General features: G+C 41.6%; 1 protein-coding gene across 1 annotated transcript; it reads right to left on the bottom strand.

Moving 5' to 3' along the window:
- Positions 1-2973: 2973 nt before the first annotated feature.
- LOC120043501 (cytoplasmic phosphatidylinositol transfer protein 1-like) lies at positions 2974-24492 on the bottom strand. The gene is made up of 10 exons (XM_038988094.1): positions 24220-24492; positions 17337-17485; positions 16793-16881; positions 16542-16549; positions 16207-16278; positions 13313-13405; positions 12787-12942; positions 12495-12558; positions 8279-8368; positions 2974-3355 (listed from the first exon to the last, which is right to left on the bottom strand). Exons 1-10 carry the CDS (start codon positions 24265-24267, stop codon positions 3207-3209), a joined length of 918 nt encoding a protein of 305 aa, XP_038844022.1. The 5' UTR covers positions 24268-24492; the 3' UTR covers positions 2974-3206.
- Positions 24493-24737: the final 245 nt, after the last annotated feature.

Below are 24737 nucleotides of genomic sequence, written 5' to 3'. Positions count from 1 at the left end.
GATGCAAACTCAAGGACAGGGGGTTGGGTTATTCAATTACAGCTGGAGAAAGGGGTAGGACAGGGGGTTGGGTTGTATAGTTACAGCTGGAGAAAGGGGTAAGACAGGGGGTTGGGTTGTATAGTTACAGCTGGAGAAAGGGGTAGGACAGGGGGTTGGGTTATATAGTTACAGCTGGAGAAAGGGGTAGGACAGGGGGTTGGGTTATATAGTTACAGCTGGAGAAAGGGGTAGGACAGGGGGTTGGGTTGTATAGTTACAGCTGGAGAAAGGTGTAGGACAGGGGGTTGGGTTATATAGTTACAGCTGGAGAAAGGGGTAGGACAGGGGGTTGGGTTATATAGTTACAGCTGGAGAAAGGGGTAGGACAGGGGGTTGGGTTATATAGTTACAGCTGGAGAAAGGGGTAAGACAGGGGGTTGGGTTGTATAGTTACAGCTGGAGAAAGGGGTAGGACAGGGGGTTGGGTTGTATAGTTACAGCTGGAGAAAGGGGCAGGATAGGGGGTTGGGTTGTATAGTTACAGCTGGAGAAAGGGGCAGGATAGGGGGTTGGGTTGTATAGTTACAGCTGGAGAAAGGGGCAGGACAGGGGGTTCGGTTGTATAGTTACAGCTGGAGAAAGGGGTAGGACAGGGGGTTGGGTTATATAGTTACAGCTGGAGAAAGGGGTAGGACAGGGGGTTGAGTTATATAGTTACAGCTGGAGAAAAGGGTAGGACAGGGGGTTGGGTTATATAGTTACAGCTGGAGAAAGGGGTAGGACAGGGGGTTGAGTTATATAGTTACAGCTGGAGAAAGGGGTAGGACAGGGGGTTGGGTTGTATAGTTACAGCTGGAGAAAGGGGTAAGACAGGGGGTTGGGTTATATAGTTACAGCTGGAGAAAGGGGTAGGACAGGGGGTTGGGTTATATAGTTACAGCTGGAGAAAGGGGTAGGACAGGGGGTTGGGTTATATAGTTACAGCTGGAGAAAGGGGTAGGACAGGGGGTTGGGTTATATAGTTACAGCTGGAGAAAGGGGTAGGACAGGGGGTTGGGTTATATAGTTACAGCTGGAGAAAGGGGTAGGACAGGGGGTTGGGTTATATAGTTACAGCTGGAGAAAGGGGCAGGACAGGGGGTTGGGTTATATAGTTACAGCTGGAGAAAGGGGTAGGACAGGGGGTTGGGTTATATAGTTACAGCTGGAGAAAGGGGTAGGACAGGGGGTTGGGTTGTATAGTTACAGCTGGAGAAAGGGGCAGGACAGGGGGTTGGGTTGTATAGTTACAGCTGGAGAAAGGGGTAGGACAGGGGGTTGGGTTATATAGTTACACCTGGAGAAAGGGGTAGGACAGGGGGTTGGGTTATATAGTTACAGCTGGAGAAAGGGGTAGGACAGGGGGTTGGGTTATATAGTTACAGCTGGAGAAAGGGGTAGGACAGGGGGTTGGGTTGTATAGTTACAGCTGGAGAAAGGGGTAGGACAGGGGGTTGGGTTGTATAGTTACAGCTGGAGAAAGGGGTAGGACATGGGTTGGGTTGTATAGTTACAGCTGGAGAAAGGGGTAGGACAGGGGTTGGGTTGTATAGTTACAGCTGGAGAAAGGGGTAGGACAGGGGGTTGGGTTGTATAGTTACAGCTGGAGAAAGGGGCAGGACAGGGGGTTGGGTTATATAGTTACAGCTGGAGAAAGGGGTAGGACAGGGGGTTGGGTTATATAGTTACAGCTGGAGAAAGGGGTAGGACAGGGGGTTGGGTTGTATAGTTACAGCTGGAGAAAGGGGTAGGACAGGGGGTTGGGTTGTATAGTTACAGCTGGAGAAAGGGGCAGGACAGGGGGTTGGGTTGTATAGTTACAGCTGGAGAAAGGGGTAGGGCAGGGGGTTGGGTTATATAGTTACAGCTGGAGAAAGGGGCAGGACAGGGGGTTGGGTTATATAGTTACAGCTGGAGAAAGGGGTAGGACAGGGGGTTGGGTTATATAGTTACAGCTGGAGAAAGGGGTAGGACAGGGGGTTGGGTTATATAGTTACAGCTGGAGAAAGGGGTAGGACAGGGGTTGGGTTATATAGTTACAGCTGGAGAAAGGGGTAGGACAGGGGGTTGGGTTATATAGTTACAGCTGGAGAAAGGGGTAGGACAGGGGGTTGAGTTATATAGTTACAGCTGGAGAAAGGGGTAGGACAGGGGGTTGGGTTATATAGTTACAGCTGGAGAAAGGGGTAGGACAGGGGGTTGGGTTATATAGTTACAGCTGGAGAAAGGGGTAGGACAGGGGGTTGGGTTATATAGTTACAGCTGGAGAAAGGGGTAGGACAGGGGGTTGAGTTATATAGTTACAGCTGGAGAAAGGGGTAGGACAGGGGGTTGGGTTATATAGTTACAGCTGGAGAAAGGGGTAGGACAGGGGTTGGGTTGTATAGTTACAGCTGGAGAAAGGGGCAGGACAGGGGGTTGGGTTATATAGTTACAGCTGGAGAAAGGGGTAGGACAGGGGGTTGGGTTGTATAGTTACAGCTGGAGAAAGGGGTAGGACAGGGGGTTGGGTTATATAGTTACAGCTGGAGAAAGGGGTAGGACAGGGGGTTGGGTTATATAGTTACAGCTGGAGAAAGGGGTAGGACAGGGGGTTGAGTTATATAGTTACAGCTGGAGAAAGGGGTAGGACAGGGGGTTGGGTTATATAGTTACAGCTGGAGAAAGGGGTAGGACAGGGGGTTGGGTTATATAGTTACAGCTGGAGAAAGGGGTAGGACAGGGGGTTGGGTTATATAGTTACAGCTGGAGAAAGGGGTAGGACAGGGGGTTGGGTTATATAGTTACAGCTGGAGAAAGGGGTAGGACAGGGGGTTGGGTTATATAGTTACAGCTGGAGAAAGGGGTAGGACAGGGGGTTGAGTTATATAGTTACAGCTGGAGAAATGGGGTAGGATAGGGGGTTGGGTTATATAGTTACAGCTGGAGAAAGGGGTAGGACAGGGGTTGGGTTGTATAGTTACAGCTGGAGAAAGGGGCAGGACAGGGGGTTGGGTTATATAGTTACAGCTGGAGAAAGGGGTAGGACCTAAGTGCTCTAAGTGCTGCTTCTGTGGACAGTGTAGCTTTATTGGTTAAATGTGTTTGTGGTGGATGGCCGTAAAAAAGGAATGGCTGCAGTGTAGTTACTGTCACGGAGGGTTTAAGCAGGCAGGAATTGATGCATCAGTATGAACGTGTGTGTGTTACTCGGGGGTGGAGTTAAGGCGGACAGTGCTATGAGGCAGTGTGGAGGTGGAGGGGTCTGACATGGCCATAGTCTTCACTCCCATCTTCTTCAGAGAGCGCTCATCTGTGACGGACATAGAGCGCGAGTATGCCGGACGAGGGGCTGCTGCAGATGAGAAAGAGAGAGGCAGGGGGAATGAAGGGAACGAAGGGGGAAGAGGGGGAAGGAGTTGAGGGGCTCAATTATTCAAATACACATCCCTTCACAGTTCATACACCCCTAATAAAAATTCGAATACACTTTTTGTTTTCAAAAAGATATGAATGGCATGAAATGTTTTTGTGTAAAATCTGCTAGGCGCCTGCAGTAGCATGTTCTGGCCTGTAGGTGGTCAGGACAGCGCAGCGAGTTGCAGCAGAGAGAGTGAGCAAATCCATTTCAGCCTCCTGTCTCGCAATACCACGGGCCATACTGTGGCTGCTGCCCTTGATATCATTCAGCAGCAACAGCCGGCCAAACTTCTCATGACTCACCAGCAGGGGGCAGAGTGACCCCACACTAACACACACACACACACACACACACACACACACACACACACACACACACACACACACACACACACACACACACACACACACACACACACACACACACACACACACACACACACCCCACTAGGGCTGACATTTGCAGTAAGTGCTGCAATAGCTACCCAAAGTCCTTGTTCCAGCCAAACGATATGCCCCGCCCACGGACATTAGTTTCTTCTCTGCAATGAGTCTGGATCTGAGTACCTACCCGACAATTTCTAGAACGCAAACATATTCTAACAGTTCTGATTGGTCCCAGAAACCGATGGGTTGGGCCAGAACACAGGTGGGTAAATCAGCGTTTAGAAAAATCGTTATTGGCTTTGATAATCTGATTGGTTAGAGACTATCCAATCACTGATTACTTGTAATGAGGGCTGTTTTATAAGACATCCCTCATTTAGACATCACCACAAACTAATTTCAATGATGGCAGTCTCAGACTGAAGTATGTAGCTAACATAGAGCACAGGAAGAATTCAGTTTGAGTCTCCAGTCAATGTCTCTCCCTGTTGGGCTCACTCTCCTCTGCTCTCACTGTGCTTATTTTCCTATTTTGCTTCTTCGCTCTCTCTTACCTCATATTCTCACTCTCAATGATATTTCTGTCTTTCTCTCCACACTATTCCCTTCTTCCCTCCCCCCCTCTCACTTTTCACCCATCCTTGCACTTTCTCCCTCCCCTTCTCACCCACTTTCTCAATGTTCCCCTATGCTCTCTCCTCTTCCCTTACTCTTCTCCCCCTCTTCCATCCACCCATTCTTCCTTCTATCAATCTCTCCTTTTTCTCCACTTTACCTTCTCTCTCTTCCCCAACACCCCCCCTATTTTTATCCTCCCTCTCCTCTATTAAAATATGGTATAGAATAGTACAGTAGTAGACTAGTAGTTACTACAGCTGGACGATACGAACAAAAATCCATATAGCGATAAATTGCCTGTATAGATACAATAATGATAAATAGAGCGATACGTTTCTAACATTAATGTGAACTGCACAGTTTTTATTATTATAAAATACTAGTTGTGGTTGAAGCAATCAATTATCCAATTAACAATCACCCATGTAGAAAGAGGAGGAAGGGAAGCGCTACTAAGGTACACTATAGTATATTTTGGTAGATAGAAGGTGCTCTTTGGTAAAAGGTGTAAATTGGTCATCAAAAAGAAAGGAGGACCAAGGCACTCTTCATATAATTAATTAAAATGCCTTTATTAGTATGGCATGTTCAATAGAAACAAAGTTGTTTAAAAACCGACGCGTTTCGGCTGCATGGCCTTCGTCAGGGAGTACAGAAAAAGGAGAATACAATGTCCTCTTTTGAAAGGCTTTTCCAATTAGCCCTAATTAGAAGAGGGAGTGGTTACCAAATTGGACACACCTAGTAAGCAATAATATACACATGAAAAGGTGAAATACTGTAGCTATGTTATCATGAGCATACAACTCCAAGCTAGAAGCATCAGAACACCCAGAGAGGCAATTCCAACCCTAACCATGACTGGGAGAAGTGTCCAGAACAAGAAAGCAATATATTCCACAGTACACTAGACCACAGCAAAACATGAACAACAGTCCAAACATAGCTGAGGGCAATTGAGCAAAATGTCCACTAGATGACAGCAAATGGACCCATCACGACCCTACAGGAAGGGTGAGAAATCCATATCTTCATTTAAACCAGGGTACTTAGTGGCCTGTAGTTTGTAAATCCAAAAACGTTCCCTTTGGTTTAACTGTTTAAGACAGTCCCCTTTTCTAATAGAGGCCGGAACATGATCAATACCCATAGCTTGTAGGGAGGCAGGGTTGCCATGGTGCAAGGACTTTGTAGTGCCTTGCCATGGGGTAGTCTTCATTGCCTACCCGTATGGCGTACTTGTGTTCCGCCAAGCGATCTTGAAGGCGTCTCTTTGTCCGTCCAATGTAGAACACCTTGCACTGTGGACATTCTAATCTATAGATGACATGAGTGGTTTTGCAGTTAATAAAATGCTTGAGGTAATACTCCATTTTAGAAGCTGTGTCAACAAAATACTTTTTCTGTGCAATATTACTGCAATGGTTGCACTGGTTACATTTAAAAGAGCCCTTGGGTTTGTGGTCAAGCCAAGTTTTTTGAGAGTCACCCGGAAGATAACTGTGGACTAATTTGTCATTTAGGGTAGGACATCTCTTAAAGCTTATGACTGGTGGTTCAGGAAAGACTTGGCGTAGTAGCGTATCACTTTGGATGATTCCCCAATTCTTGAAAACCCCCCAGGCAGACCAGTCATTAGTGGTAATGAAAGTCTGACAGAACCCATCTCTAAGTACATTGATTACTTTATTAAGCCTTTTCTGATGTCACTTCCAGCCTATCTTCAAGATACCACAGATGTGTTGAACAAAATTAAGGAATTGAAGAATATAGGTACAGCTTCCTTTTTAGTCACCATGGATGTGGAGTCTCTATACACCACCATTGAGCATCAACAAGGTTTGGCAGCGATGCACCATTTCTTGAGTACCCGGCCTGAAACTGAGATGCCTCCTACAGAATTCATTGTATCACTGACTGAATGGACTCTTAATCATAACATCTTTATCTTCCAGGACCGTATTTTTAAACAGGTCAAAGGATGTGCCATGGGAGCTTGCTACAGCCCTTCCTACGCTGGTTTGTACTTGGGTAAATGGGAAAATGACTTCATTTTGGATCCATCTAATAACCATTTCTTTGACCGGATTATATGGTGGGGACGCTATATTGATGATGTTTGCCTGCTTTGGTCCGGCTCAGAAGATGAACTTATTTCCTTCCACCAATACCTTAACAGCATTAACCCTAACATCAAACTAACTATGGAATACAGCAAGGATAACATTCATTTTTTGGACCTCGACATTAGTAAAAATGACAAAGGTTGTTTGCACACATCAATCTTTAGGAAGCCTACAGATGGGAATACCATTCTGAGGGCAGACAGCTTTCCCCCCAAAAGGCTAAAAGAGAATATTCCATATGGCCAATTCCAAAGAGTCCGCAGAATTTGCGATCAGGAAACAGACTACAGTGTCAAATCTGCTGAATTGGAGAATCGCTTTTTGGATCGGGGCTACAGCGTTCAGGTCCTGAAAGATGCAGGTATAAGGGCTGGATTACTTGACAGAGAGAACTTGTTACGAAGAGGAGTGCCTCGTGATACATCAGAGAGAGTGTATTTTGTTACAAAATACAGCACTGAAGCAGAGAACATTAAAATAATCATTAAAAATAATTGGGGAATCATCCAAAGTGATACGCTACTACGCCAAGTCTTTCCTGAACCACCAGTCATAAGCTTTAAGAGATGTCCTACCCTAAATGACAAATTAGTCCACAGTTATCTTCCGGGTGACTCTCAAAAAACTTGGCTTGACCACAAACCCAAGGGCTCTTTTAAATGTAACCAGTGCAACCATTGCAGTAATATTGCACAGAAAAAGTATTTTGTTGACACAGCTTCTAAAATGGAGTATTACCTCAAGCATTTTATTAACTGCAAAACCACTCATGTCATCTATAGATTAGAATGTCCACAGTGCAAGGTGTTCTACATTGGACGGACAAAGAGACGCCTTCAAGATCGCTTGGCGGAACACAAGTACGCCATACGGGTAGGCAATGAAGACTACCCCATGGCAAGGCACTACAAGTCCTTACACCATGGCAACCCTGCCTCCCTACAAGCTATGGGTATTGATCATGTTCCGGCCTCTATTAGAAAAGGGGACCGTCTTAAACAGTTAAACCAAAGGGAACGTTTTTGGATTTACAAACTACAGGCCACTAAGTACCCTGGTTTAAATGAAGATATGGATTTCTCACCCTTCCTGTAGGGTCGTGATAGGGCCATTTGCTGTCATCTAGTGGACATTTTGCTCAATTGCCCTCAGCTATGTTTGGACTGTTGTTCATGTTTTGCTGTGGTCTAGTGTACTGTGGAATATATTGCTTTCTTGTTCTGGACACTTCTCCCAGTCATGGTTAGGGTTGGAATTGCCTCTCTGGGTGTTCTGATGCTTCTAGCTTGGAGTTGTATGCTCATGATAACATAGCTACAGTATTTCACCTTTTCATGTGTATATTATTGCTTACTAGGTGTGTCCAATTTGGTAACCACTCCCTCTTCTAATTAGGGCTAATTGGAAAAGCCTTTCAAAAGAGGACATTGTATTCTCCTTTTTCTGTACTCCCTGACGAAGGCCATGCAGCCGAAACGCGTCGGTTTTTAAACAACTTTGTTTCTATTGAACATGCCATACTAATAAAGGCATTTTAATTAATTATATGAAGAGTGCCTTGGTCCTCCTTTCTTTTTGATAACAATCACCCATATTTGCAAACGCATTTAATTTCAAACTTCACATTTCTCGAGAGTACTTATCGTAATGAATGACATCAGCAAAATGCCTTGGATAAGTGATCGTGTCGATCATTTTCCGTTTATGGTCCCAGCTCTAATAGTTACCTGTGTTGTTGTTCTGGGTTGATTTGAGTTTGCTGTTGGTCTGTTCCTGTATCTGTCGCTCATACTCTCTCACATCCTCCAAACTCATCCCTGTAGGAAAAAGCACAGACGGATGAGATTATAATACATTATTATATCTATGTAACATGTGTATCATAATGCATTATAACCATGTAACATGTACATCATAATGCATTATAAGCATGTCCGAACAAAAACATACAGCAACAGTCAACAGCACATTGAAAAGCATTAATTACGACGTAGTATAATGCATTATAACCATGTCCTATAATATAAAGCATTGTGACCATGTCCTATTATTATCATCATCGTCCTATATGTTAGAGCATTATAAACTTGTCCTATATGTTAGAGCATTATAAACTTGTCCTATATGTTAGAGCATTAAAATCATGTCCTATTATAATAATGTCCTATATGCTATAATGCATTATAACCATTTCCTATTATAATCATGTCCTATATGTTATAAAGCATTATAACCATGCCCTATTATAAACATGTTCTATATGTTATGAAGCATTATAACCATGCCCTATTATAATCATGTCCTATACTTTATGATGCATTATAACCATGCCCTATTATAATCACGTCCTATATGTTACAAAGCATTATAACCATGCCCTATTATACACATGTTCTATATGTTATGAAGCATTATAACCATGCCCTATTATAATCATGTCCTATACATTATGATGCATTATAACATGAAGCATTATAACCATACCCTATTATAATCATGTCCTATACTTTATGATGCATTGTAAACATGTTCTATAATGTATTGCATTACAACCATGTTCTATAATATAATGCATTATAAACATGTTCTATACTTTATGATGCATTGTAAACATGTTCTATAATGTATTGCATTACAACCATGTTCTATAATATAATGCATTATAAACATGTTCTATAGTATAATGCATTATAAACATGTTCTATAATATAATGCATTACAAACATGTTCTATAATATAATGCATTATAAACATGTTCTATAATATATTGCATTACAAACATGTTCTATAATATAATGCATTATAAACATGTTCTATAATATAATGCATTATAAACATGTTCTATAATATAATGCATTATAAACATGTTCTATAATATAATGCATTACAACCATGTTCTATAATATAATGCATTATAAACATGTTCTATAATATAATGCATTATAAACATGTTCTATAATATAATGCATTATAAACATGTTCTAGAATATAATGCATTACAACCATGTTCTATAATATAATGCATTATAAACATGTTCTATAATATAATGCATTATAAACATGTTCTATAATATAATGCATTATAAACATGTTCTATAATATAATGCATTACAACCATGTTCTATAATATAATGCATTATAAACATGTTCTATAATATAATGCATTATAAACATGTTCTATAATATAATGCATTACAAACATGTTCTATAATATAATGCATTATAAACATGTTCTATAATATAATGCATTACAAACATGTTCTATAATATAATGCATTATAAACATGTTCTATAATATAATGCATTATAAACATGTTCTATAATGCATTACAAACAGGTTCTATAATATAATGCATTATAAACATGTTCTATAATATAATGCATTACAACCATGTTCTATAATATAATGCATTATAAACATGTTCTATAATATAATGCATTATAAACATGTTCTATAATATAATGCATTATAAACATGTTCTATAGTATAATGCATTATAAACATGTTCTATAATATAATGCATTATAAACATGTTCTATAATATAATGCATTATAAACATGTTCTATAATATAATGCATTATAAACATCTTCTATAATATAATGCATTACAACCATGTTCTATAATATAATGCATTACAACATGTTCTATAATATAATGCATTATAAACATGTTCTATAATATAATGCATTACAACCATGTTCTATAATATAATGCATTATAAACATGTTCTATAATATAATGCATTATAAACATGTTCTATAATATAATGCATTATAAACATGTTCTATAGTATAATGCATTATAAACATGTTCTATAATATAATGCATTATAAACATGTTCTATAATATAATGCATTATAAACATGTTCTATAATATAATGCATTATAAACATGTTCTATAATATAATGCATTATAAACATGTTCTATAATATAATGCATTATAAACATGTTCTATAATATAATGCATTACAAACATGTTCTATAATATAATGCATTATAAACATGTTCTATAATATAATGCATTACAACCATGTTCTATAATATAATGCATTATAAACATGTTCTATAATATAATGCATTACAACCATGTTCTATAATATAATGCATTATAAACATGTTCTATAATATAATGCATTATAAACATGTTCTATAATATAATGCATTATAAACATGTTCTATAATATAATGCATTATAAACATGTTCTATAGTATAATGCATTATAAACATGTTCTATAATATAATGCATTATAAACATGTTCTATAATATAATGCATTACAACCATGTTCTATAATATAATGCATTACAACCATGTTCTATAATATAATGCATTATAAACATGTTCTATAATATAATGCATTATAAACATGTTCTATAATATAATGCATTACAACCATGTTCTATAATATAATGCATTACAACCATGTTCTATAATATAATGAATTATAAACATGTTCTATAATATAATGCATTATAAACATGTTCTATAATATAATGCATTATAAACATGTTCTATAATATAATGCATTACAACCATGTTCTATAATATAATGCATTATAAACATGTTCTATAATATAATGCATTACAACCATGTTCTATAATATAATGCATTATAAACATGTTCTATAATATAATGCATTATAAACATGTTCTATAATATAATGCATTATAAACATGTTCTATAATATAATGGATTATAAACATGTTCTATAATATAATGCATTATAAACATGTTCTATAATATAATGCATTACAACCATGTTCTATAATATAATGCATTATAAACATGTTCTATAATATAATGCATTACAACCATGTTCTATAATATAATGCATTATAAACATGTTCTATAATATAATGCATTATAAACATGTTCTATAATATAATGCATTATAAACATGTTCTATAATATAATGCATTACAACCATGTTCTATAATATAATGCATTATAAACATGTTCTATAATATAATGCATTATAAACATGTTCTATAATATAATGCATTATAAACATGTTCTATAATATAATGCATTATAAACATGTTCTATAATATAATGCATTATAAACATGTTCTATAATATAATGCATTATAAACATGTTCTATAATATAATGCATTATAAACATATTTTATAATATAATGCATTACAACCATGTTCTATAATATAATGCATTACAAACATGTTCTATAATATAATGCATTATAAACACGTTCTATAATATAATGCATTACAAACATGTTCTATAATATAATGCATTACAAACATGTTCTATAATATAATGCATTATAAACATGTTCTATAGTATAATGCATTATAAACATCTTCTATAATATAATGCATTATAAACATCTTCTATAATATAATGCATTACAACCATGTTCTATAATATAATGCATTATAAAAATGTTCTATAATATAATGCATTATAAACATGTTCTATAATATAATGCATTACAACCATGTTCTATAATATAATGCATTACAAACATGTTCTATAATATAATGCATTATAAACACGTTCTATAATATAATGCATTACAAACATGTTCTATAATATAATGCATTACAAACATGTTCTATAATATAATGCATTATAAACATGTTCTATAGTATAATGCATTATAAACATCTTCTATAATATAATGCATTATAAACATCTTCTATAATATAATGCATTACAACCATGTTCTATAATATAATGCATTACAAAAATGTTCTATAATATAATGCATTACAAACATGTTCTATAATGTAATGCATTACAACCATGTTCTATAATATAATGCATTATAAACATGTTCTATAATATAATGCATTATAAACATGTTCTATAATATAATGCATTATAAACATGTTCTATAATGTAATGCATTACAACCATGTCCTATTATAATCATGCGCTGTATGTTATAAGGCATTATAACCATGTCCTCTACTGACCGTGCCATTCGTCTGTCCAGGCCACAGCCTGTCTGTGCCCCACCAGTAGGATGTCCTGGATGTTCTGTCAGATCATACACATCAGAGAAAATACATTTCTTACGTCAAAGAAACACATCCAAAGGCTTTCAGCAGGTGCTGCTGGAGATCAGTGTATATGTTGAGCAAAAAGAAAAGATTCCCCAAACGCAATCTATGCTGTCAAATGTGTTTCCTTAAACAACATTTTGTCCCTTAGGTCTTTATCAAGTTCTCAACCTGATGCATGATGGTAAATGTAGTTTCCTCTCACCTTGTGTATGAAGTCCTCAGTCTTGCCCTGGAAGCCGTAGACTTCGAAACTGCACTGCACCCTCTTATAGGAGCACATGATGGGGGTGCTGTCCTTACGCCACCCCTCCACCAGGGGGCCTCGGCCCATCTTCTCAGACACCCAGCGACTCAGGTCCTACACAGACAAAGTACACATTACCTGCTAACAGCTAAATCGATGGCCGGTGTGTAGGGGGGAGGGCGAGTGTGTGGGTGTGGGTGTGGGAGTGTGTGTGCGTGTGTGCAGGCCTGTGTGAGCAGGCTGTTGCTCAATGCCTCACATATAATCTATGAATGATTCAACATGATAGGCATCTGTGGCCCAAGATGCATAGATTGTACAAGTGTCTGTGTATTTATGTTCGCGTTTATCCCTCTGTCTCTGCGTGAGATAGTGAGTGTGTGTGTGTGTTTTCAGCTATCTGTCTTGCTGATTGACCTTTGTTTCTGAAGTTACTGGAACTGCGGAAGTCAGGAGGAGGAAATGTGTGTGTACACACTAGTACCTCTGTCTCCTTGTAGTGTTTGTCAGGGATGGGGTCAATGAGGATATCCAGGTGGCTCACGCTCTCTGCAGGGGTGGGCCTGTCTCCAAATACCTGCAACCAAGCAGAGGGGGAGGTCACTCAGAAATAAACTGACACACACACACTGGAGCCAGGGACTAGTAGATGAGGAAATAGACTGACACACACACTGGAGCCAGGGACTAGTAGATGAGGAAATAGACTGACACACACACACTGGAGCCAGGGACTAGTAGATGAGGAAATAGACTGACACACACACACTGGAGCCAGGGACTAGTAGATGAGGAAATAGACTGACACACACACTGGAGCCAGGGACTAGTAGATGAGGAAATAGACTGATACACACACACTGGAGCCAGGGACTAGTAGATGAGGAAATAGACTGACACACACACTGGAGCCAGGGACTAGTAGATGAGGAAATAGACTGACACACACACACTGGAGCCAGGGACTAGTAGATGAGGAAATAGACTGACACACACACACTGGAGCCAGGGACTAGTAGATGAGGAAATAGACTGACACACACACTGGAGCCAGGGACTAGTAGATGAGGAAATAGACTGACACACACACACTGGAGCCAGGGACTAGTAGATGAGGAAATAGACTGACTCACACACACTGGAGCCAGGGACTAGTAGATGAGGAAATAGACTGACACACACACACTGGAGCCAGGGACTAGTAGATGAGGAAATAGACTGACACACACACTGGAGCCAGGGACTAGTAGATGAGGAAATAGACTGACACACACACACTGGAGCCAGGGTCTAGTAGATGAGGAAATAGACTGACACACACACACACTGGAGCCAGGGACTAGTAGATGAGGAAATAGACTGACACACACACACTGGAGCCAGGGTCTAGTAGATGAGGAAATAGACTGACACACACACACTGGAGCCAGGGTCTAGTAGATGAGGAAATAGACTGATACACACACACTGGAGCCAGGGTCTAGTAGATGAGGAAATAGACTGACACACACACACACTGGAGCCAGGGACTAGTAGATGAGGAAATAGACGTAATAGTGAGGTCACACAACGTATCACCCATCATAATACTCCACCCTCAGGCTTTGAGCAAATCATTACATTACAGCAAAACACCACACACAGACAGACAGAGAGAGAGACAGAGAGAGGGGGTAAGGGATATCGAGAGAGGGAGCACACTAAATCACAGAGAAAGAGAGAGACAAGCAGAGAGGGAGCAGGCGAGGATGGACAAGCGGGAGTGAAAGAGGAGAGAGAGAACGAGACACTTATCAAAGAAAGAGAGATAAAAGTCACAGTTCTTTCTGTTCTGTCCCCTTGTCTTGACAGAAAGCGAAAGAGAGAGTAATGTCTCTTTTGAAGATGTTCATTCCTCTGCTGGTATTTAACAAAGAGCAGAGCAGGGAGACAAACCCACAGCCAGATAATCAGCTGTGTTTCAGATCCTATTATGCCGTGTCTCTTGTGTTTAAGAAGCTGTCCTCTCGTATAAAGTATGTGTTGTCCGTCTGTCTGTCTGTTGACACTTGTCATAGTTCCCATTTTTCCATGTCAAAAGCATTGTTTTACCTCATCCTTTAAACCTGCTGATATTCCTCTGTTTTGGTTGTGCTTTTGTGCTCTTTAGATGTCCTCTATGTTGTTGTGTGTTGTAATAGAGGTGCATGTATGGGTGTGGCATGTGTGGGAGCATGTGTGCATTAATGTGTGTGTGTGTGTGTGTGTGTGTGTGTGTGTGTGTGTGTGTGTGTGTGTGTGTGTGTGTGTGTGTGTGTGTGTGTGTGTGTGTGTGTGTGTGTGTGTGTGTGTGTGTGTGTGTGTGTGTGTGTGTGTGTGTGTGCGCACGCGTGTGTTTCTGCTAAAATGAACACATGTAACCTGTAGCTGGGAGAAGGTTGAAACAAGCTTCGCCACATTTCTGGATACACACACTAACAGCCAACAGCCAGATGAGTTCAGTCTTGTTCCCTGGATTCTATCCCAAAATGACAGGGGCACGCTGTAGGGACAAACCAGCTCAGAATTGTGTTTGTGTGTCAGAATTCCGTGACAAGGCCAGAAAAGGTGGTGAAACAAGCCTGTAATACAAGCATGTACTCTTCTTTCTCCCTCTCACACAAACACAGTGGATGGAAGGCTAATAGATCTGCCGCTATTGCATTCTGGGCTTTGCTTGTTTTCCTTAAAATGGCCACATCAATTTGATGAGCATTCTCACTACACTGCAGAGAAGATTGCAATTTCTCTCCCTCCCTCTCTCCCTCTCCCACCCTTCCTTCAGTCTCTCACCCCCCTTCCCTCTCTCCCTCTCCCACCCTTCCTTCAGTCTCTCACCCCCCCTCTCTCTCTCCCTCTCCCACCCTTCCTTCAGTCTCTCACCCCCCCTCTCTCTCTCCCTCTCCCACCCTTCCTTCAGTCTCTCACCCCCCCTTCTCTCTCTCCCTCTCCCACCCTTCCTTCAGTCTCTCACCCCCCCTTCTCTCTCTCCCTCTCCCACCCTTCCTTCAGTCTCTCACCCCCCTTCTCTCTCCCTCTCCCACCCTTCCTTCAGTCTCTCACCCCCCCTTCTCTCTCCCTCTCCCTCTCTTCCTTCAGTCTCTCACCCCCTTCTCTCTCTCCCTCTCCCACCCTTCCTTCAGTCTCTCACCTCCCCTTCTCTCTCTCCCTCCTACCCTTCCTTCAGTCTCTCACCCCCCCTCCCTCTCTTCCTCTCCCACCCTTCCTTCAGTCTCTCACCCCCCTTCTCTCTCTCCCTCCCACCCTTCCTTCAGTCTCTCACCTCCCCTTCTCTCTCTCCCTCCCACCCTTCCTTCAGTCTCTCACCCCCGCTTCTCTCTCTCCTTCAGTCATACTCACATTATTGTTGTCACCATTGTTGTTCTCAAACCTGGTCTCAATACGGATGCTGAACTTGGGAAGGAAGGAGACCTACAGTAGATGACGGATGGATGTGAATGGAGAGGAGGAGAAGGATGGAGAGACGGAGGGAGAGAGGGAAAAAAGGAGGGAGGGGGAGAGGGAGAAAAGGAGGGAGGGGGAGAGAAGGAGGGAGGGAGGGGAGAGAAGGAAGGAGGGCAGAGAGAAGGAAGGAGGGCAGAGAGAGGAGTAAACAGATGAGGTTATGTACACAGACATTTGGAGAGGGATGAGCTCTACTGCATGCCTTATGCAAATGATGTGTGAATACTCACTGAGTACTCTGAAGCACACACCGCAGAAGTTCCATACGGATAGGAGAGGAACATCATTAGTGACACACCACACACACACACAACGAAAGATGTTTAAAGTAAATCGGGTCAAGATAAGCAGATTGTTTCCTTGTCTACACTTAGATTTAAACACAGTCACTTCCTATGTTCTATGTTGACCCTATAGGAAGAACAGGTTGGTAGCAGGTGAAACGGCTGTGTATGTGGTGGATAGAATAGTGTTGTCAGACCTGTGATGGTGTAAGGGTAGAAGTTCCAGGCCTTCTCTGTCACATAGAAGACCCTGGGGACAAACACACTCACCCAGGATGGCAGTTTACTGTCAGAGAGAGAGAGAGACAGACAGAGGGGAGGAATGTACTGTTATCGTCGCTGAGGTAGATGTATGTGTGCGGTATGATCTAGGGCTAGGCCATAGGGGTGGGTGTGGGATAGTAGATGTGTGTGTGTGTGGGCGCGCGTGCGTACTGGAATCATTTCTTGGTTGAGCAGTGCTAGGAGTGTGCGAGGTACAGTGTGTGAGGTACAGTGGGTGTGTGTGTGTGTATGTGAGGTACAGCTGCACCATCGAGAGCATCCTGACCAGTTGCATCACCGCCTGGTATGGCAACTTCTCGGCATCTGACCATAAGGCGCTACAGAGGGTAGTGCTCTTTGTTGAACTGCACTGTTGGTTAAGGGTTTGTAAGTAAGCATTTCACTGTAAGGTCCTGTTGTATTCGGCGCATGTGACAAAGTTTGATTTGAGGCACAGTGTTAATGTGGGTGTGTTACCTATTGAGGTAGATGCGTTTCTCAGTGAGCTGTCCCAGGCCGTGTTGGGGATGTGTGTCTGGTTGGTTCCTCACCACCTCCACTCCCTCCCCTCCTCCGCTCTGCTCATTACTGTGTTTACTGATCATGTACAGCTGCCCAATCTTATACTGGGGGGGGGGGGGGGGGGGGGGGGGGGGAAGAGGGAAAGAGGGGGGAAAGAGTCAATTCACACAGTCCTGTCTCAATACCACATCCTTCTTCCTTCTTCCAATTAATGTAGATCGTACACATTAAATATTTACTTACACAGCAGTCAGTTAATTCATCATAAAACCAGATGCTTTATGGACTGCTCACGGTGAGCTTTTCCTGGGAACATATCTAAGGTCAGCTCACCCTCCTCCAAACAACTAACCTTATCCATTAGGAACAACTAACCTTATCCATTAGGAACAACTAACCTTATCCATTAGGAACAACTAACCTTATCCATTAGGAACAACTAACCTTATCCATTAGGAACAACTAACCTTATCCATTAGGAACAACTAACCTTATCCATTAGAAACCCCTAACCTTATCCATTAGGAACAACTAACCTTATCCATTAGGAACAACTAACCTTATCCATTAGGAACAACTAACCTTATCCATTAGAAACCCCTAACCTTATCCATTAGGAACAACTAACCTTATCCATTAGGAACAACTAACCTTATCCATTAGGAACAACTAACCTTATCCATTAGGAACAACTAACCTTATCCATTAGGAACAACTAACCTTATCCATTAGGAACAACTAACCTTATCCATTAGGAAAACAAGGAACAACTAACCTTATCCATTAGGAAAACAAGGAACCCCTAACCTTATCCATTAGGAAAACAAGGAACCCCTAACCTTATCCATTAGGAAAACCAGGAACAACTGACCTTAGATCAGTGAAAAGGCTGACTTCTTCCTGTGTGTGCCCTGACCATCAGCTTGATGTGGAAACGTCAGTCACCTGTATACTGAATGGATTAAAGCTAAAATAAATACATTTCTGACTTTTTTGTTGAGAGCTGCCTCAAATGTTCTGCCTCAAATGTGTCATTTTGGAAGTTTTTCTTTGGTATGCCCTTTATTTGGGCTCCTGAGTGGCACAGCGGTCTAGGGCACTGCATCTGAGTGCAAGAGGCGACACTGCAGTCCCTGGTTCGAATCCAGGCTACATTACTGTACATCCGGCCATGATTGGGAGTCCCATAGGGCGGCGCACAATTGGCCCAGCGTCATCCAGGGTTTTTCCGGGGTAGGCCATCATTGTAAATAAGAATTTCTTCTTAACTGACTTGCCTAGTTAAATAAAGGTTAAATGTAAATCTAAAAATGTATTTAAAATAATTTTGCAATTGTTGTCGAGCACCCCTCCTTTCCTTTGTTTGTTGAAGCATAGAACCCCACCTGAACTCTGACCTTAGACCAGTAGAATCTAGCTGTTACTTGCCCAAGTCCTTAAGGCAGTGATAAGACTTGGGTTGGGAAACCCAGAACCAGTCATTGACAGTGTTTACCTAGTTCTGTCCTAATGAGAGATGTTAAGATCACTGAATGTCTACCTATGTCTCTGTTCTGGCCATTCTCTATGTGAATGGATATCTATGTCTCTGTTCTGGCCATTCTCTATGTGAATGGATATCTATGTCTCTGGTCTGGCCACTCTCTACATGAATGGATATCTATGTCTCTGGTCTGGCCACTCTCTACATGAATGGATATCTATGTCTCTGGTCTGGCCACTCTCTACATGAATGGATATCTATGTCTCTGGTCCGGCCACTCTCTACATGAATGGATATCTATGTCTCTGGTCTGGCCACTCTCTACATGAATGGATATCTATGTCTCTGGTCTGGCCACTCTCTACATGAATGGATATCTATGTCTCTGGTCTGGCCACTCTCTACGTGAATGGATATCTATGTCTCTGGTCTGGCCACTCTCTATGTGAATGGATATCTATGTCTCTGGTCTGGCCACTCTCTATGTGAATGGATATCTATGTCTCTGGTCTGGCCACTCTCTATGTGAATGGATATCTATGTCTCTGGTCTGGCCACTCTCTATGTGAATGGATATCTATGTCTCTGGTCTGGCCACTCTCTATGTGAATGGATATCTATGTCTCTGGTCTTGCCACTCTCTACATGAATGGATATCTATGTCTCTGGTCTGGCCACTCTCTACATGAATGGATATCTATGTCTCTGTTCTGGCCACTCTCTACATGAATGGATATCTATGTCTCTGTTCTGGCCACTCTCTACATGAATGGATATCTATGTCTCTGGTCTGGCCACTCTCTATGTGAAGGGATATCTATGTCTCTGGTCTGGCCATTCTCTATGTGAATGGATATCTATGTCTCTGGTCTGGCCACTCTCTATGTGAATGGATATCTATGTCTCTGGTCTGGCCATTCTCTATGTGAATGGATATCTATGTCTCTGGTCTGGCCACTCTCTATGTGAATGGATATATATGTCTCTGGTCTGGCCATTCTCTATGTGAATGGATATCTATGTCTCTGGTCTGGCCACTCTCTATGTGAATGGATATCTATGTCTCTGGTCTGGCCACTCTCTATGTGAATGGATATCTATGTCTCTGGTCTGGCCACTCTCTACATGAATGGATATCTATGTCTCTGGTCTGGCCACTCTCTACATGAATGGATATCTATGTCTCTGGTCTGGCCATTCTCTATGTGAATGGATATCTATGTCTCTGGTCTGGCCACTCTCTACATGAATGGATATCTATGTCTCTGGTCTGGCCACTCTCTATGTGAATGGATATCTATGTCTCTGGTCTGGCCATTCTCTACATGAATGGATATCTATGTCTCTGGTCTGGCCATTCTCTACATGAATGGATATCTATGTCTCTGGTCTGGCCACTCTCTACATGAATGGATATCTATGTCTCTGGTCTGGCCATTCTCTACATGAATGGATATCTATGTCTCTGGTCTGGCCACTCTCTACATGAATGGATATCTATGTCTCTGGTCTGGCCACTCTCTACATGAATGGATATCTATGTCTCTGGTCTGGCCACTCTCTACATGAATGGATATCTAGTCTCTGGTCTGGCCACTCTCTACATGAATGGATATCTATGTCTCTGGTCTGGCCACTCTCTATGTGAATGGATATCTATGTCTCTGGTCTGGCCACTCTCTATGTGAATGGATATCTATGTCTCTGGTCTGGCCACTCTCTATGTGAATGGATATCTATGTCTCTGGTCTGGCCACTCTCTATGTGAATGGATATCTATGTCTCTGGTCTTGCCACTTCTTACATGAATGGATACTATGTCTCTGGTCTGGCCACTCTCTACATGAATGGATATCTATGTCTCTGTTCTGGCCACTCTCTACATGAATGGATATCTATGTCTCTGTTCTGGGCACTCTCTAATGACTGGATATCTTGTCTCTGGTATGGCACCTCTACGAATGGATATCTATGTCTCTGGTCTGGCCACTCTCTATGTGAATGGATATCTATGTCTATGGTCTGGCCACTCTCTACATGAATGGATATCTATGTCTTGGTCTGGCCATTCTCTACATGAATGGATATCTATGTCTCTGGTCTTGGCCACTCTCTACATGAATGGATATCTATGTCTCTGGTCTCGCCATTCTCTACATGAATGGATATCTAGTCTTGTTGGCTCTCTATGTGAAGGATATCATGTCTCTGGTTGGCCACTCTCTATGTGAATGGATATCTATGTCTTGGTCTGACCATCTCTGGAATGTATCATGTCTCTGGTCGGCCACTCTCTATGTGAATGGATATCTATGTCTCTGGTCTGGCCACTCTCTACATGAATGGATACTATGTCTATGGTCTGGCATCTCTATGTGAATGGATATCTATGTCTCTGGCTCGGCCACTCTCTACATGAATGGATATCTATGTCTCTGGTCTGGCCACTCTCTATGTGAATGGATATCTATGTCTATGGTCTGGCCACTCTCTACATGAATGGATATCTATGTCTCTGGTCTGGCCATTCTCTACATGAATGGATATCTCTATGTCTCTGGTCTGGCCACCTCTACATGAATGGATATTATGTCTTCTGTCTGGCCTTCTCTACATGAATGATAATGTCTCTGGTCTGGCACTCTATGTGAATGGATATCTATGTCTCTGGTCTGGCCACTATGTGAATGGATATCTATGTCTTCTGTCTGGCCACTATGTGAATGGATATCTATGTCTCTGGTCTGGCCATCTATGTGAATGGATATTATGTCTCTGGTCTGGCCTCTATGTGAATGGATATCTATGTCTCTGGTCTGGCCTCTATGTGAATGGATATCTATGTCTCTGGTCTGGCCACTATGTGAATGGATATCTATGTCTCTGGTCTGGCCACTATGTGAATGGATATCTATGTCTCTGGTCTGGCCACTATGTGAATGGATATCTATGTCTCTGGTCTGGCCACTATGTGAATGGATATCTATGTCTCTGGTCTGGCCACTATGTGAATGGATATCTCATGTCTCTGGGCTGGCCTCTATGTGAATGGATATCTATGTCTTGGTTGGCCACTATGTGAATGGAATCTATGTCTCTCTGGCATATGTGAATGGATATCTAGGTTCTGGTCTGGCCTATGTGAATGTGTCACCCACCCTTTGACTAACAACACAAACCCACACAGCGTTATGTTTCTCTTTGACTTCAGATCCCTGTGACAGTTTTGTGGTTAATGTGTTGTACTGATGATGACTGAAACATACAGTGTAGTGAGACAGCAACTATATTATGTGAATATGAGCCCCACCCTTTGACTAAAAACGAAACACACACATATACCTGTCTTAATTTGTCCCCCAGCTTTTGACTAAATACGAAACTAACACATACCGGTATTAATTTGTCCCCCACCTTTTGACTAAAAACGAAACACACTGTGTCTTAATCCGCCAACCTACTAGTACAACCAGCTACACTCCCCTCAGAATTAGAAGTGTGTGTGTGTGTGTGTGTGTGTGTGTGTGTGTGTGTGTGTGTGTGTGTGTGCAGACATTGCATAAACAGTGCTGTGGTTTGAATGTGGAACTATAAGCTGATCCCACTAAAGCTGCATAGGAATCTTAATGCGCTTCCCCATCAGACCGCGAGAGTCAGAGTTCCACACGTGGAATGGATCTCACCTTAGGATTTGGTTCTGTGTGATTTTACAGAGACTATTTTCAGATAGATACACACAAGACACTGATCCAGGTTTTTTTCTGCAAAGAAAATTCTTGGGCGGACCTCCTAAGTGTTTTTTCGGGCTGCATATGTCCCAAAAATATATAATAATAAAATAAAGAAATAAAATAATAATAAGGATGGAAAGACGTTGTCAGTGTAAACATAAACGACTCAAACCAGATATAAAGTATGTAGAAAAGATAACGGACCTATATATTTTTTATACGATCATCTTTGGGGACCAACAGTCACCAAAATAAAAGATAGAAAGTCCGGGATAATCTAAACTTCCAAAAATTATACATTCAGGAGTGTTTTTGTCATGGCACGGGGCCTCCATTGACTTTGTTATAATTTGAGAGTCACTCACATAGCATAAGCCATGGCAACATGTTTAGAATGGCAGGAAATTATCTTTAAAAATGCACATTTTTCTCTCAGCCTCATGGCAGAATTGCAGGAAATTTACTTTAAAATGGCGGCCAACAGGAAGGCCTCAAACAATTTTGGTCGGCCACCGCACCATTGGCCAGGCCCACCACCTAAGCCCCATTTTGATCCATAAAAACCCTGTGATCCTTCTAGCTAAAGCTTCTACAAACACTAAAACATTAGTAATCTTAAAGTTCACTCTAAAGTTTGTCACGTTTCCAGAGCACAGAAGTGGTCTAACAACCGACCAAAGTTGGTTTTAGAGTGAAGCATCAAGGGAAGTTTCCGTCACGGCATGTTGTAATAATAACCAACTACATCTGTTCCAGACAGATAGCTCAGACTTAAACACTATGACAGGGAGAACTGCTTTGTTCTGGTGGTTGGAGGGAATGAGGACCTTCCCTGAGGGCACTCTAGAGCACCTTCCCCTTAAACCCTTTTCCACCCACCACTTCTTACTCCCTGGCGGAATCTGCCTTTGTTTTTAACTTCCAGGCCAAATGCCTTCGTTGACGTTTGCAAGCCTCAACCAGTCCAACTTGTTTGTGTGGTAAAAAAATAAAAAAATAAAGCGAGAGAGAGAGCGAGAGAAACAGCTGAGGTTAGGTACATGCAGAACCATACAGAGTGCCAGCCACATGAACAACACTACTCAACTACAGGATGCCTGTGCGTAATGTTGTTATAGATGTAGGATCTTAATTTGAGCCAGTTTGCTACAGCAGGAAATCTGAATTATTATATGGATTATAATGAATGAACATTTTTGTCGGGGGTGATACATTTATCGTAAATTAAACCCTTAAATCCACGACAAGCTGTCCTGCAACAGGGTGATCATATGAAGATTCTACATCTGTATTCTAGCAACTTTAACATTTTCAAGATCACATTAAAAGCTGTCACCTTATATTTACAACAGTGGTCTACAGAATACACACATTCAATCACACAAGCACACAGAGACCCCCCCCCCCCCAGCCACAAACACACAGACCCCCGACACACACACATACGTGTTCACAGACAAACACACTCATCCAGTGTACACACACACACACATGTTCACAGACAAACACACTCATCCAGTGTACACACACACATACGTGTTCACAGACAAACACACTCATCCAGTGTACACACACACATACGTGTTCACAGACAAACACACTCATCCAGTGTACACACACTTACCTCTTCCACAGTTAGTGGCATGCATATTCTATACTCCTTCATCAACATGGTTCAATCGTGTAGTGAACGTCTGTCTGTCTTTGCTTGTCCTAACTCTCTTGTTGCATAGTAAGCGTGCTTTAAGGAACTACAGTGCACAGCACCTACTTCGGACTGCAGTGACCTCCTTTCTCTCTCTCTCACCCTTTATTTTGCTGATGTCAGTGCTTCATTGAAGTCCAGTCCACTCTGTCAATGTGTATCTATTTGTTTTTCTACACTTTCTCTCTTTTTTTCCCCTCTCTCCTTTTTGTTTATCTCCCGATTAATATCCCCACTCCCTCGGTCAACATTCAACTGTTGTCCTTTCCTTTCTCTCTACCCCTGGTTCCCCCTCTCCCTATTTCCCTCCCTCTCTCTACCCCTGGTTCCCCCTCTCCCTATTTCCCTCCCTCTCTCTACCCCTGGTTCCCCCTCTCCCTATCCCTCCCTCTCTCTACCCTGGTTTTCCCCTCTCCCTATTTCCCTCCCTCTCTCTA

The sequence above is a fragment of the Salvelinus namaycush genome, unplaced genomic scaffold, assembly GCF_016432855.1.
Source record: "Salvelinus namaycush isolate Seneca unplaced genomic scaffold, SaNama_1.0 Scaffold944, whole genome shotgun sequence".
NCBI classification, from domain to species: Eukaryota; Metazoa; Chordata; class Actinopteri; order Salmoniformes; family Salmonidae; genus Salvelinus; species Salvelinus namaycush.
The sequence above is the reverse complement of the archived record's forward strand: the minus strand, read 5'-3'. Positions and strand labels throughout refer to the sequence as shown.